The sequence below is a fragment of the Anser brachyrhynchus genome (assembly GCF_964034855.1).
Source record: "Anser brachyrhynchus genome assembly, chromosome: 1".
Lineage (NCBI taxonomy): Eukaryota > Metazoa > Chordata > Aves > Anseriformes > Anatidae > Anser > Anser brachyrhynchus.
This window is the reverse complement of record NC_137694.1, coordinates 127,067,004-127,079,333: the sequence shown is the minus strand read 5'-3', so window position 1 is coordinate 127,079,333 and position 12,330 is coordinate 127,067,004. Positions and strand designations below refer to the sequence as shown.

General features: G+C 37.4%; 1 protein-coding gene across 6 annotated transcripts in view; it reads left to right on the top strand.

Moving 5' to 3' along the window:
* Positions 1 to 12,330, top strand: part of POLA1 (DNA polymerase alpha 1, catalytic subunit) — a 220,839-nt gene that overhangs the window by 96,483 nt on the left and 112,026 nt on the right. For all 6 annotated transcript variants that reach the window (XM_080587453.1, XM_080587452.1, XM_080587454.1 and 3 more), the window contains exons 32-34: positions 1,804 to 1,978; positions 9,249 to 9,430; positions 11,211 to 11,342. In XM_080587453.1, coding sequence (XP_080443579.1) covers positions 1,804 to 1,978; positions 9,249 to 9,430; positions 11,211 to 11,342 — 489 coding nt within the window. The remainder of the gene's footprint in view (positions 1 to 1,803; positions 1,979 to 9,248; positions 9,431 to 11,210; positions 11,343 to 12,330) is intronic.

Below are 12,330 nucleotides of genomic sequence, written 5' to 3'. Positions count from 1 at the left end.
GAGGCAGGCTAAGTTCTGTTGCTGAAGACTGGAAGCAATTAGCATTCTTCCTTAGGCAGCACTGTCTGCTGTGCATGCCGAAGAAACATTAAACATGTAGGTGACACGTGTGGAATGTATGTCACGACGTTACCTGCTGTTACACAGCAGAGAGATGCTCCAGAGTCGTGGATTTTCTAAAAACTCCACTGCTTGATTTTTGAATGCTTGATATCAGCTTGATATCATTGTCCTTTAAGTGTTTAAACATGTTATGAAACATGGACCTCTTAGTAGCTAGGTACTGGTATGAGTGACTTGGATATCGTTTTCTTACAATACATACTCTAGTTTGGATTTGACTAAAAAAAAATAAAAACTGAGTTGGATTAAATGAGCCAAGGGATCTCTTATGCAAAACTGACGGGCTTGTGAATGCTACAGCGGATCCCTATTTCATCTCCTTTATCGTTAAAAACTGAAACATATTGTTTTTTACTTAATTGAGAGTTCTTATCCTGGTATGAAGAAGCTGCCAAGACTTACGAGAGCTGGGCCACGGGTATGGCTGAGCAATGACACAATGCAAGAGAAGAATGTACTTGTTGAAAGAAGAGAGCTGAAGGAATTGCATTACAATTATTTTAGCAAAGCAGCTGGATGAGCTGAATAGTCCTAAATTAATTTTGTTCTGAATACGAGTTGTCTGAAAGGAGTAGGAGGGACCAATGGTTTGCAGTCTGTCTTTTTTAGTGATGGATTTTCAGTCCATGGTTGCTGACCCTATAGAAGCCGGTATCTTGCCTTATCTGCAAGAGGAAGGTGTCATGTTAATGCTAAGTTTTATTTGGCTGTAAAAAAAAAAAAAAAAAAAAAAAGGCAAGAGGACTGTATACTTAGCAAAAAATACATTCTGGTCTCCTTCCCCCACCCCTCCAAGGTTTACTTCTATTCCTGAATACTTGTTAAAATCCTACTGTAAGTTCTGCTGTAGGATTTTGATGCACATTAAAAATATAATTTCCTAGTGTAGTTGTGGACTGGTAATAAGTTGCATTCTACTGAAGAGTACAGTCTTTTTAGAGTTGATACTTAATTCCTCTGTGAACACTGTTTACAATTTAATTACCTTCCCAAATTTATTTTTTCCTCTTCTTTGTTTTGACTTGGAGAAGAATTTAATGTATACTCTAAGCCTCTGAGTGGCCTTCCTCTTTTGGCTTGAGGTGTTGCCATGTTTCTTTCAGTATTCTTTTACTCTTTCAATTGGATGCTATTGCCTCTGTCATTTATTTTCATGCCAATAAATGGTGGTCCATTCTCTGACCATTCATTCTATTTGTTTCTTTATAGAATCAAAGCATATAAATTTCATAGCAAAAGAGATATAGTTTCAATATCCAGGACTTGGAATTTGCTTGTTGTGCAAAATGATAATGCTAGTTTAGTACAAAGTGAATCCAAAATGCATGCCCTCTGCATATTTTTAACTGGGCTGATGGTAACAATGTGTTTTCATTGTGCATTTCAGAATTGACAGATGGGACTGTTTACTCTGTCTACTCTTACTGATTTGCACGTGTAGGCTGCAATAATACAAGCTGGATTTACATTCTTGAACTTGCTAGTTGATGCCAGCATCAGCAGTGTATTTTTTTTACTACTGTTGGATTTGTTTTGGATGCATAATAAATCAAGCAAAAGAGTGATTGTGTAACAATTTTGTATTAAAATGATAAATAATATTTGAAGCATAATCCGTTGTATAGACTGAATGTGGATGTTACTTTTTTCATACCTTTTTATTTCTGTCTCCTGTCTTAGGATGGATCAAATCTCAGTGCCAGCCAGCGAGCATATGCTCCAGAACAGTTGCAAAAGCAAGACAATCTTACTGTTGATACTCAATACTACTTGTCACAGCAAATACATCCAGTAGTTGCTAGAATATGTGAGCCTATAGAGGGAATTGACTCTGTTCTTATTGCAACGTGGTTAGGTAAGTATTCTAAATTCAGTTTATTTAAAGAATTACAAGAGACAAAGTGAGAAGTTTAAATACATGTTTCATAACAAATGCTTCTGAAAAATCAGTCTTTGTACAGTGAATGATAGCATGTGTTAGGTAGTCTATAGCAAGCAGTTTGGATTGTAAGTATAACTTGTACGACTACTGCAGAATAACGTTTTTCGGGAGGTGCTCATTAACATGAACTTGATCTCATAATCCTGTTCAGAGTTGCAAAAATCTCTTGTTCATGTGACAGTACTATTGCACGTCTCTGAGATTTTCCTAAGCTACGGAAGTAGTTCTGGAGTATGCACTCTAGCACTCTCTAGAGAAACCAGTTGTAATTATAACGAAAGGATACTTTTTTTTTTGTATTCTGTAAGTGTAGATTTTTTTTTGCTAGAACTGACCTACTGGGTAACAGAAACACAAAACCTTACTAACAGTCTTCGTTTCTCCATATGGGACAGGCAAGCAGCCAAAAAAAGTGCTATGAAAATGTGCGTAATGCTAGTGACCCACAGAATCACGAGGTTTTATTCCAATGAGCAATGGGGAATTGCCCTTGTTACAGTTGGTTTTCCTTTTAAGAGGATGTTAAAGTAATTAGATATTTTTCTGCCCAATTCTGATTGCCTTCTCCATCTCTAGAAGGAAGTACGGGTGTTGAAAAATTAAACCGTTCATTCAAGCATCTTTCTCTGAAAATACAATGATTTGTGTCTAATCTTTTCTGTATTGTTTCCTCCCTAAAAATGATTCACCAACAGTCATGGTCTCCTAGATAAACAGAAATTTTGTGATCTGTATAGCCCACACCTAGCTTGGTTTTTGAAACTCTTAACTCTAGGATGTGGAAAAAGCTGGTTGATGAGTTCTTGACATGACTGTCCTCTATTAAAAGAAAACTTTCTTAGAGAATTTGCCCTGTGTGAGTTTAATAATCTCCTATTTGATACCATGTCTGTAGGAAGTTCAGACCTGCAGAGATGGCTTCAAGCATTCTGAAGTTGTGAACCAAAGAAGAGTTGGCCCTCAGTGTTATGTATTCAGGAGATGGCCAAGGTCCAAGAACTGGCCACTTAAAACCAGCAGGTGATGTGTTGTCAGGACTGTTCACCTGGGACAAGGCACCTCTGTAGCTTCATCCTAAGAGGTCTTAATATCCCAGGACAATCTGTATAATGTGCAGCTTTTTCCATCTCCATTTCGAAGTTGTCTGTAAAATCAAACAAACAACTTTGGGAATGTGAGCACGATGAGCACAGACATGGTGGTTTGGCTGCGTGAGCGTGTCTTGGAGGCACTGGGTGTTGCAGTGTATCCCCAACAGCTCTGATCCTTTGAGGAGGTGTCAGTCCTACTCTGCGCACACAAATTATGCTGTTTATGTGGTAGGGCCTCGGTATGCAACTTTCCCTTGATGTCAGAGTGGACTATGTGGCCAAACTGAAAAGGATTTTACTTCGGTTTAAAATTTTAAAATACGAGGCAAGCTCTTGCACTTTGTTTAGGTTAAAAAAAAAAAAAGGCTTAGTATTTGTGGAGCAAAGGTTGTTGGTCCTGTAAAGTTAGGCTCAAATTCAGTTTTTCTTTATTCACAAGTTAGATTTATAAGACTATCTCCCTTCAGGCACCTAAATTAAGTGCCCAGGTTTTAAGAGCTGTATGCCACTTGATAGCATCAAGATGGAGATAAAAAGCAATAATAAAAGAATAATAAAAAAAGATAATATATGGAAATATAATATTATCTCCATATGTTATCATATAATTATGGTGTCATAATTATATATGATAATATTTATTACCAGTTTCATCTTTGTTTTCTTGGCAATGCTTAAATTGAGTTTGGGATTAAAGTCGAGTCTTTTTCAAAACTATCCTACTTATGTGTTTACATGCAGCACTTAATCAGAGTTGTACATAAATTGTTGCAAGCTGAAGTTACCTTAGAGCTTTTTTAAACAGTACTGTAAGGATAGTCAAGTGTGTTTGTTTCAAAGAAAATGAAAATGATTTCAAGTGTACAAGATATTAGAGACCAGCTTAGTAGCAAATGTGTTATTGTTCTTTGTTAAGTTGGGCTTTTTTGTATAGTGTATTCATTCTGTTACACAGCCAAATTCTTGTCGTTTTCCTTATCTTTTTGCAAAAGAGCATATTTTTCTATTTTGAAGAAGAAAGCTACTGTTCTGGAGGGATACCTAGGTGTTATATCTGTGGGCTGAAACTTGTATGCATTCTCATTGTGTATCGTTCTCTGTCTGTTCTGATTTATCCTGTTATGTTGTGGAAGGGTCTGTACAGGGAGAATGGTTGTAGCAAAAAGGTCTTGGCTTCATATTTAACAGGATCTCCTTATAACGTGAATATTTAATTGGCATATCACCGTGTTAGTCCAAGTAGATAAAATTGAGCTGTGCTTAGGGAGGCTTGGCTCATAGCAAAATGATGAAAAGTTCTTTGTTCTGTCTGTGCTCAAAGTAAGTTATTTTAACTAAGCTATTTTAGACACTGAAGAACAAAAGCAAATAACCACACCTAAAAATTGCAGAGAACTCTTTAAATATCACATTTATTCACTATGGAATCAAGCTGAAAATTGCCTTTTGTTTTCGGACATTGTAGGAGGTCTGCCTAGCCTTAAGAGATGGAAATTCATTGTTTCTAAAAATGAGAACCTCCTGAGCATACTTCTGCATTCCCTCTTTTTCTTAAAGTTCTCAGGGAAATGCAATGACAAGGTGAGGGTTGTCAGGGTTTCTGAAACTAAGTAAAATGTGAAATCTGATGATTTCAGTCAATAAATCTGATCTTCTTCAGTGCTTGGAGACCTGGCTTTTAGATCATTTTGAAGGTGACCATAGTTTTTAATCCAAAAGAACTTGATTGGCAGAACACTTCTCTTAACAAGTTTAAAATAAACTTTGTTGTTATGTAGATATTACTCCTGGTGTCAATGAAAAATCCTGTATTGTTTCTCTGTCATCAAAAGCATCTAAACATTACGGAAGCAGAGTCAGTCCTAGACTATGTCATGGTTATCTGAAAGAGACATGCTGCTGCTGCTTTGCAAACAGAAGTGCATGTCGGTGCTCTGTAAGGTGTTTGACATTAGGGTGTTTCTTAGGTAGGTTATCTGATTTTGGGGGGAGTCATTCTTGGGTCCTGCTGAGGCTTGGCATCATGAGTACCTCCCAGCACCAGTTCCTCCTTCCTCCCAGTGTCTGCATGTTAACTCCTTGTAAGATCCCCCCCTGCCTTAAAGGTATGACTTTTTTCCCCCCCTTCTCCTAGGGATTCATTTAGTAGGTGTCTGTCATGGTTAGCAGTACCCAGAGTGCCCCTCCTGACAGGACCGGTTGTGCTCACCGTGTGGCAAGCAAGAATTGGTGAAGCTTCCCTATTTTTCCGTGGTTTTCTCACATTAGGCGGTGAGGTGAGAGCAGAAGGGTGGGAATGAAGGTTAAAGTAACAGGAAAAACCTATGACAATAGAGTAAAAAGCTCCAGAGCTGATGAATTTTGTTGTTTGTGGCTTGGCTTCTTTCTTTTCTTTGCAATGCTTCAGCCGTACTTAGAAACTCGGGCTTGCTGAAGTGTGTCGTAGGTGTAGTTCGCGGAGCAGAGGTGCCCCAGTCCCCTAACGGCCGTGGTCAGGGCAGAGACGTGAGGCGGGCACGCCAGGAGAGGAGGGGAGAGGAGAAGGGCCTCACCATGGAGAGGGGCGCTCACGCAGGGTCTGTCCTCTGTATACTGCTTGGGTTTCATTGCTCGTATTTCTTAATAAAACAAACTACTGGCCTGGAATGGGCTCACCTCTGCCTGAAATGGCAGCAGGAGCCTGGCTCGGCGTTGGCACGGGTGCCCGCACGCTCAGGGGTTACTGCCGAGGCTGAGCCGTCCCCACAATCACTGCACCAGGAGCCAGCCCTGGGACAAATCCTCTTCGGGAAGCGGGCTGCCCCTGCCCGGCACCAGCCTCTCTCTCACGAGAAGCAGCGAAAAACCCGACGCCTGCTTTCTTGACGTGAAAACCTGCCGGCCGCCTGGCCGTCACCCGCAGCCGTCGGGCCCGGCCGGGCTCGGGGCGCCACACGTGCGCGGCCGGGGCTCTAGGTGGCAGCACCAGCCCTCTGTGCGCCGCCCGCCGCTCGGGGGGCCGGGGCCGGGGCCTGCCCGCCGCCGCTGACCGGCCCCCGGAGTGCGGCGGCTGGGGGGTAACGCACGCCGAACGGACAGGAACACCCCGGGCTTGGTCCCACGAACGAAAAAATCCGCGGAAGAACGTGATAACGTCTTCCCAAACGTTTCCTTGAGAGCTGAAACTTGGCGGCTCCAGTGCATTTCGTGTTTGTCGCTTCTGTTCGCTTGGGAGAGAGAAGAAATTGCAGTAATAGCCTGTGGAAAATCTGGAAAACGATCTGCAGAAATTTTTAAAATATTGTGCTGAGTGAAATATACTTGGCGTTTCAGTTTCCTCAGTGACCTTTTCGCTTGCCAAAAATGTTTTAACGATTCTGTTCCGTAATCCAGGAACAAGTTGTGGAACTTTCCTTTATTATTTACTTTTGTCACTCCATGTTGATCTGTGAGTTTTAGCATTACATGCCTTTCCTTTGTCATACGTGCAACTTTGCATTTTTTTGACAGACTGGAAAGCTTACCTGGGGCATAGGTACGTTTAGATAGATTTGATTCTCAGAGTATGACAAACTCCTTTTGATTTTTCTTGATGTTATAGAAGATGAGAGGAGTTTAGAGAAGTTCACTGGGCCTTCTCATTCTAACTACTTAAAATAAAAAATAATAATAATTAAAAAAAATCCCATTTATTAGATATTCCCTGTTTTGCTTACCAAATATTGTAATATGTCCAGTGTGACCTGGTCCCAGAGGAGACAAGTTGGTGTGCTGAAATGCGTTAATCGAACCAACTAACCATTCCTGAAAGGAGATAATAGAAAAAATAGGTCCCAATTCCACCAGATAATTAATGTAGGCATGGTGTTTAAAAGCCTGATTTGCAGACCCTTTGATTTCACTGGGGCTGTTTACACACTAAAAATTAAATGTATACTGGGATCATCTCAATATTTTTTTTCTGTTTTTCTCTCCAGCCAAAACAGCTAAGAAAGTTCAGAGATAGGTGTGGTTCAAATTCTTCAATGAATATATTTTTTTCCTTTTTAGATTATTACCAAATGTCTGTGTGCTTATTGGCTCTTACCATTTTTGACTGAATATTAGAAAAGTGCAGTTGACTGAAGAGCAAAATTTCTCTCTTATTTAGTGTGCTATTTTGCTCTGCTACTGCTTTTGGAGAAACTACCAAAGATAGATTTCTAGCTGAACATTAATAGCATCTGTATCAAAAAGTTGCAATGACCTTTTTTCATTCCAGTCCTGAGCTCACAATAATCTGTGCATTTTTATTTGTAGTCACCATTACTATCTTAGATTCAACCTACTGCATGCTTCAGCTGATTTTTGATCTTTTCTGTTTTGCAAAATCTTAACGTTAAACTTGTCCCCTTTCTAAAAGTTTTATCTACTGCATGTTTGTTGCAGAACATTCTCCTTGTTTTCTAAAACAGCACATATATTGCCAACTCTTTTTTTTTCAAAAATAGGAAACTTTAAAAAAAAAAAAATCCAACCCTAATTTTCTTTGGGGGGTACCGTGCGTGTTAAAGTATAAAATATGATATTAGCAATGTTTTTTATTTCTTTCCTCCTCCTCTTAATGAATAGCAGAGAACTGTGTTAAAAGTTTAAGAACCTCTTTGAGATAAATTGTTACCCGTATGCACTGCCATTTGTTTCTTTTGATAAAACTGAAATTAGGAAGATTAAATCTTAGTGAAAACTCTGCTTTATCAAGAACCAATTAAGCTTTTTTTCACATTGGAATTTGCTTGTCCTTGAATTTGTCTTACAGTTGTAAAGTAGAAGCTCAGAATAGTGATAATAGTCACAGATATCAAACCTCTTATATAAAGACAATCTGCATCTGCCTGTGTAAGACAACTGTTATATGTGTGCAGTCATATTTATCTAGAGTAACTGAATATTGTTCCCAAATGTTTTCTTTTAAGTCTTCCTGTACTGTAGTAAAAAAGTAAAATCTATTTTCACTTCCTAATTTGTAATCTTTTGTGCTTTTTTCAATGATAATTATTACATTTGTTACTGAATTTTACACACGATATGGAAAGATACAAGGTAATATTTTACTTGGCTTAATTAGTCCTTCTTAAAAATATTTTTAAAGGACTTCTGTTTGATCTTTTCTTATTACTAAAGTAAGCCATAGTTTTCTAAACATTTTCTTTTACGCTCTCATAAAATGATTTTTTTCTAGCTTGTGTTATTTGCTAGAGATAAAGAACAGCAGCAACAACAGAAAAAGCTATGGGTGGAATAAATGGACTTCTAAAAGGTTGAACATGACAAAGGATGACAAAAAATGAGGATTTTTATTAAGTTTACTTTGGCAGTTTTATTCCTAGGGCAGTGAACTTCGTGCTTGCTTGCTTATTTACTTATTTGTGGTTGAATCAGTATTTTTAGGATCTCTTTTGTGTATTTATTTGTTTAAAATCTTGAGTTCTGGCAATCAGAAATAAAGCATTTTGTCTCCAGTGCTGCCGTTTTAAATGCTGCTGCTGAATTTTAACCACTGCATTAGATTGAAACCTACATGCTGTTAACCACTGAGCCAAAATGAAATCGACCACTGCATTGAAATCAGAGTTGGCAGTTGTATACGGAGTTGAAGGAGTTGGTAATAGCAGTGCACCCGTGTTTCTTTAATGGGGTTTTTATTCTCTGTTTTCAGTTTTAATGGTGCCATTTTGATTTAAAGACTGTTTCTTAATAACGATGCACATTTTTATTGAAATATTTTCAACGTAACTTAAGAAGAAAATAACAATAAAGCCATCCGTTAGGAGTGGTTTCCTCAGAAACAAAATGTTCTGTTGCGTACTCCCATGATAATGCAACGTGCTTGTTTTATTTATAAAGCAATCTTGCATAAGAAGATAAGTAAGAAGATTTCTTCATGTTTTGTGGCTAAAAATTGTAAAATGTATTTATATTTATAGAGGATTTTTTGCTAAGGACAGATTTTCAGCTTCTGAATTTACATTTTGTAACTTTCTTTTGAATCTGCTTCACCAAGCATATGAAAAATGAGCCTACTAGCATGGTTGACCTCTTAGTCTTTTGAAATTTTTGTTTCTTATTAATAGGACTGGATCCCTCCCAATTCAGAGTCCATCACCATTACCATAAAGATGAGGAGAATGATGCCTTGGTTGGTGGCCCAGCTCAGCTCACTGATGAGGAGAAATATAGAGACTGTGAAAGATTCAAGTTTTGCTGCCTCAAATGTGGAACAGAGAATATTTATGACAATGTATTTGACTGCTCGGTTAGTTTTCTGTTTTATTTCTCTTCATTGGCAAGGGAGTAAAATAGTTGTAGAGGAATGGGCTTTTCAGATAGGATTCATATGATGTAGGAGAAGATACCGTATTGTTTAAGTACTGCTGTTTATAGCTTTGGAACAGAAATATGCTGATAGGACAGCGCAGAAATATTTTTCCCATTTTTGCATCTCAGCCAGGAACAGTGTAGTCTAGGAGAACATGTGAGATAAGCTGGCTTCATTAATCTGTTTGCCCACATTCATGAATGATTGTGAACTGTAACTTTTTAAGGCAGCCTTATCTTAACACCTGAGTAACTTCCAGTTCTCTATTTAATGAAACTTTCGTGTAGCAATGGTAATTTCTTAACCTAAATCATATTAATTGGAACAAAGTGTTTTTGAAATTTATCTTCTTACATTCCACTTCCTTTCTTGCCAGTAAGGTTTTTCTGTTATCTTTCCTTCTGTCTTTGTATATTGAACATAAAAAGTCATAGGGGTGCATTCTTGTTGAGAAGTTCTGCCAAAAAATGTATCTGGGACCTTGGATCACAACTTGAAATAGGGCCAAGTGTTTAACTCTGCAGCGATATTATGCGTGTATTAGTCATTGGCAAATTAGCAAACTTCAGAGTAGTGAAAACCTTGAAAATGAAAGCAAATAAATCTTTTATCTAAATTAAAAGTAATTATTTTAAGTTAATTTGGACAAACAGCAGATGTTTTGAATATTTCTGAATCAAAATAAAGTGGTCTGTGGAAGCAAGTAAGACGAAAAAGCACGCAAATCGAGCAATGCTTTGTAAATCCTTGACTTTTGTTCATTACAGCTGTAAATAAAATAGTTAATTGCACATAGGCTTGACAACTTGCAGATGGGCTAACTGAAGAGAAGTAGATGTCAAACTCTTTTTAAAAAAAATCAAAAAACACATTAAAAACAAACAAAAGAAGAAAAAAAATCCCCACACAATTATTTAGTGGAATTATTTAGTGTTGTGGGTGGGGTTTTAGCCAAGATGGTTCAGAGAAGCATAATTGTTAAGCCTTAACTGGAAAGAGAACTTTGTTAAAGTTTTACAACCACCCAACCTAACAGGTTGTTGTTATTTTAATGAGAATTCAACCAAATTCAGTTTCAGCAGTTCATACGTTGCTTCCAGGTTCTGAAATTTTCATGTCAGGCATTCAGAAGCTTTCAAAAGTAAAGCAAATGAGATTCTGTAAAACTGTAAAAGGTGTTCTTTGCACTTCGGGGAAAATAAAAGATGGTCACCTTGTTCTTGTTTCACAAGGTTTGTCTCTTCAGCACTGTTAGTAATCTTGTAATTGGTGTTCCTAAGATGGATTTCAGTGATCTGAACAGTAGGTTGAGGCAGGACCTTGTTGTCCTTGGTGAAACAGAAACACTGTATTGTTGGAGGAAGTGTGGTTTGTTCACAGGCTATGTTTGTGGTTTTTTTTTTTTCCTTAACATAATTTGTGGAGTGATTAATTTAGTAGTAGAGGAAGCATAATCTCCAAAAGACCTTTCATTAAGAAGAAAGTTGGAAAATGGTTGGTCCTATCAGAGGACCAACTGTGTATGGGTGTGGCCAACTATGATGGAAAGGAAGAAGGCCTAGATATTAGAGATATACGTGAAAAAAATAAATTATTTGAAAAAAACTTTAAGACTATTCTTTTTCTTAGGCAAAGTTTTATGTCTAAACTCCTGTAATAACTTCTGCTGCCATAATCTGCTGTCATGATATACGTTGTTCTACACTTCTGTTTTCAGGGGCGATTTATTGAACCCAGCTTGGAAAGGTGCAGTAAGAGTGAATGTGAAGAGCCTCCTTTCAACCACGTGGTTCAAATGAACAACAAATTACTGTTGGATATTAGACGCTACCTCCGAAAATACTACAACGTAAGTATTCAGAAAATATTCTGCCCTATCAAATTAGTTTTCTAAGTTGTCCCTGAATTTAGTGAATGTCATATTACCCTTTTTTGTATTGTACAAAATAGTAGCATGCAATAGCAAACCCCAACTTCATCAAAATGAAACTATCAATTAGTGATTCTTAAAATACTAATTTAGAATGTTGTGTTGTTTTGTTTTCCAGATAGCTCAGTTTCATGTCAAGATAGTCAGTTGTATATGTTTTTTGTAACTGTATTTGTCAGCTTTACTACAGATGAAGTAGCTCTGTTTTCCATATTTTCAGATGGTTAGCATTGTATGGCATTGTGGAAAAAAAAATAATATTGTAATATTTGGAATTCCCATCTTCACACTGACCAAAATGGTTACAGGTTAGGAAAAAAAAAAAGATTTTTAAATTGTATTAATATATTTTTTGCATCTGTAATATGCTGACTTGGCAGCTAACAGTCTGGTCAAATTTTCATAGAATTTCTCCTCCTGTTAGCTGTCTTTATTATTTGGTTATCTAATGTAGGGCCTTTTTTCATAGCTCTCAGGTCAGATGTCATTTTTGAACAAACTCCTAACTTTTGGATGCTCATAAGTTTTGAGTATATCAAAGTTTGTTTTTGAAAATTTGGCCTGTTAATGAAAGGCTAACCTAATTTGTGATATTTGTGATTTGTTTTCTCAGGTATTACAAAATATTTTTGCAGATGGCACTTACAATGCTGAAAATTAGCATAATAGTTTTCAGGTTCAATTATGGTTTAACACTAAGCATGCTTTTTATTCTTTCTTCTTTGTTAGTTCCTGTTCCATTGTATGTAGATGTTTTCTAATCTGTTTTCTGGACATGATAAATTCAGAATGTATAAATGTCTTTGAATGAAGGTCTTTGTGTCAAAAGGAGCACAAAACATAGTCTATTTAAATTCAGGCAGTATTTCACAAGGTAGGATTGATCTTTCCTTTGCATTGAAGGTAA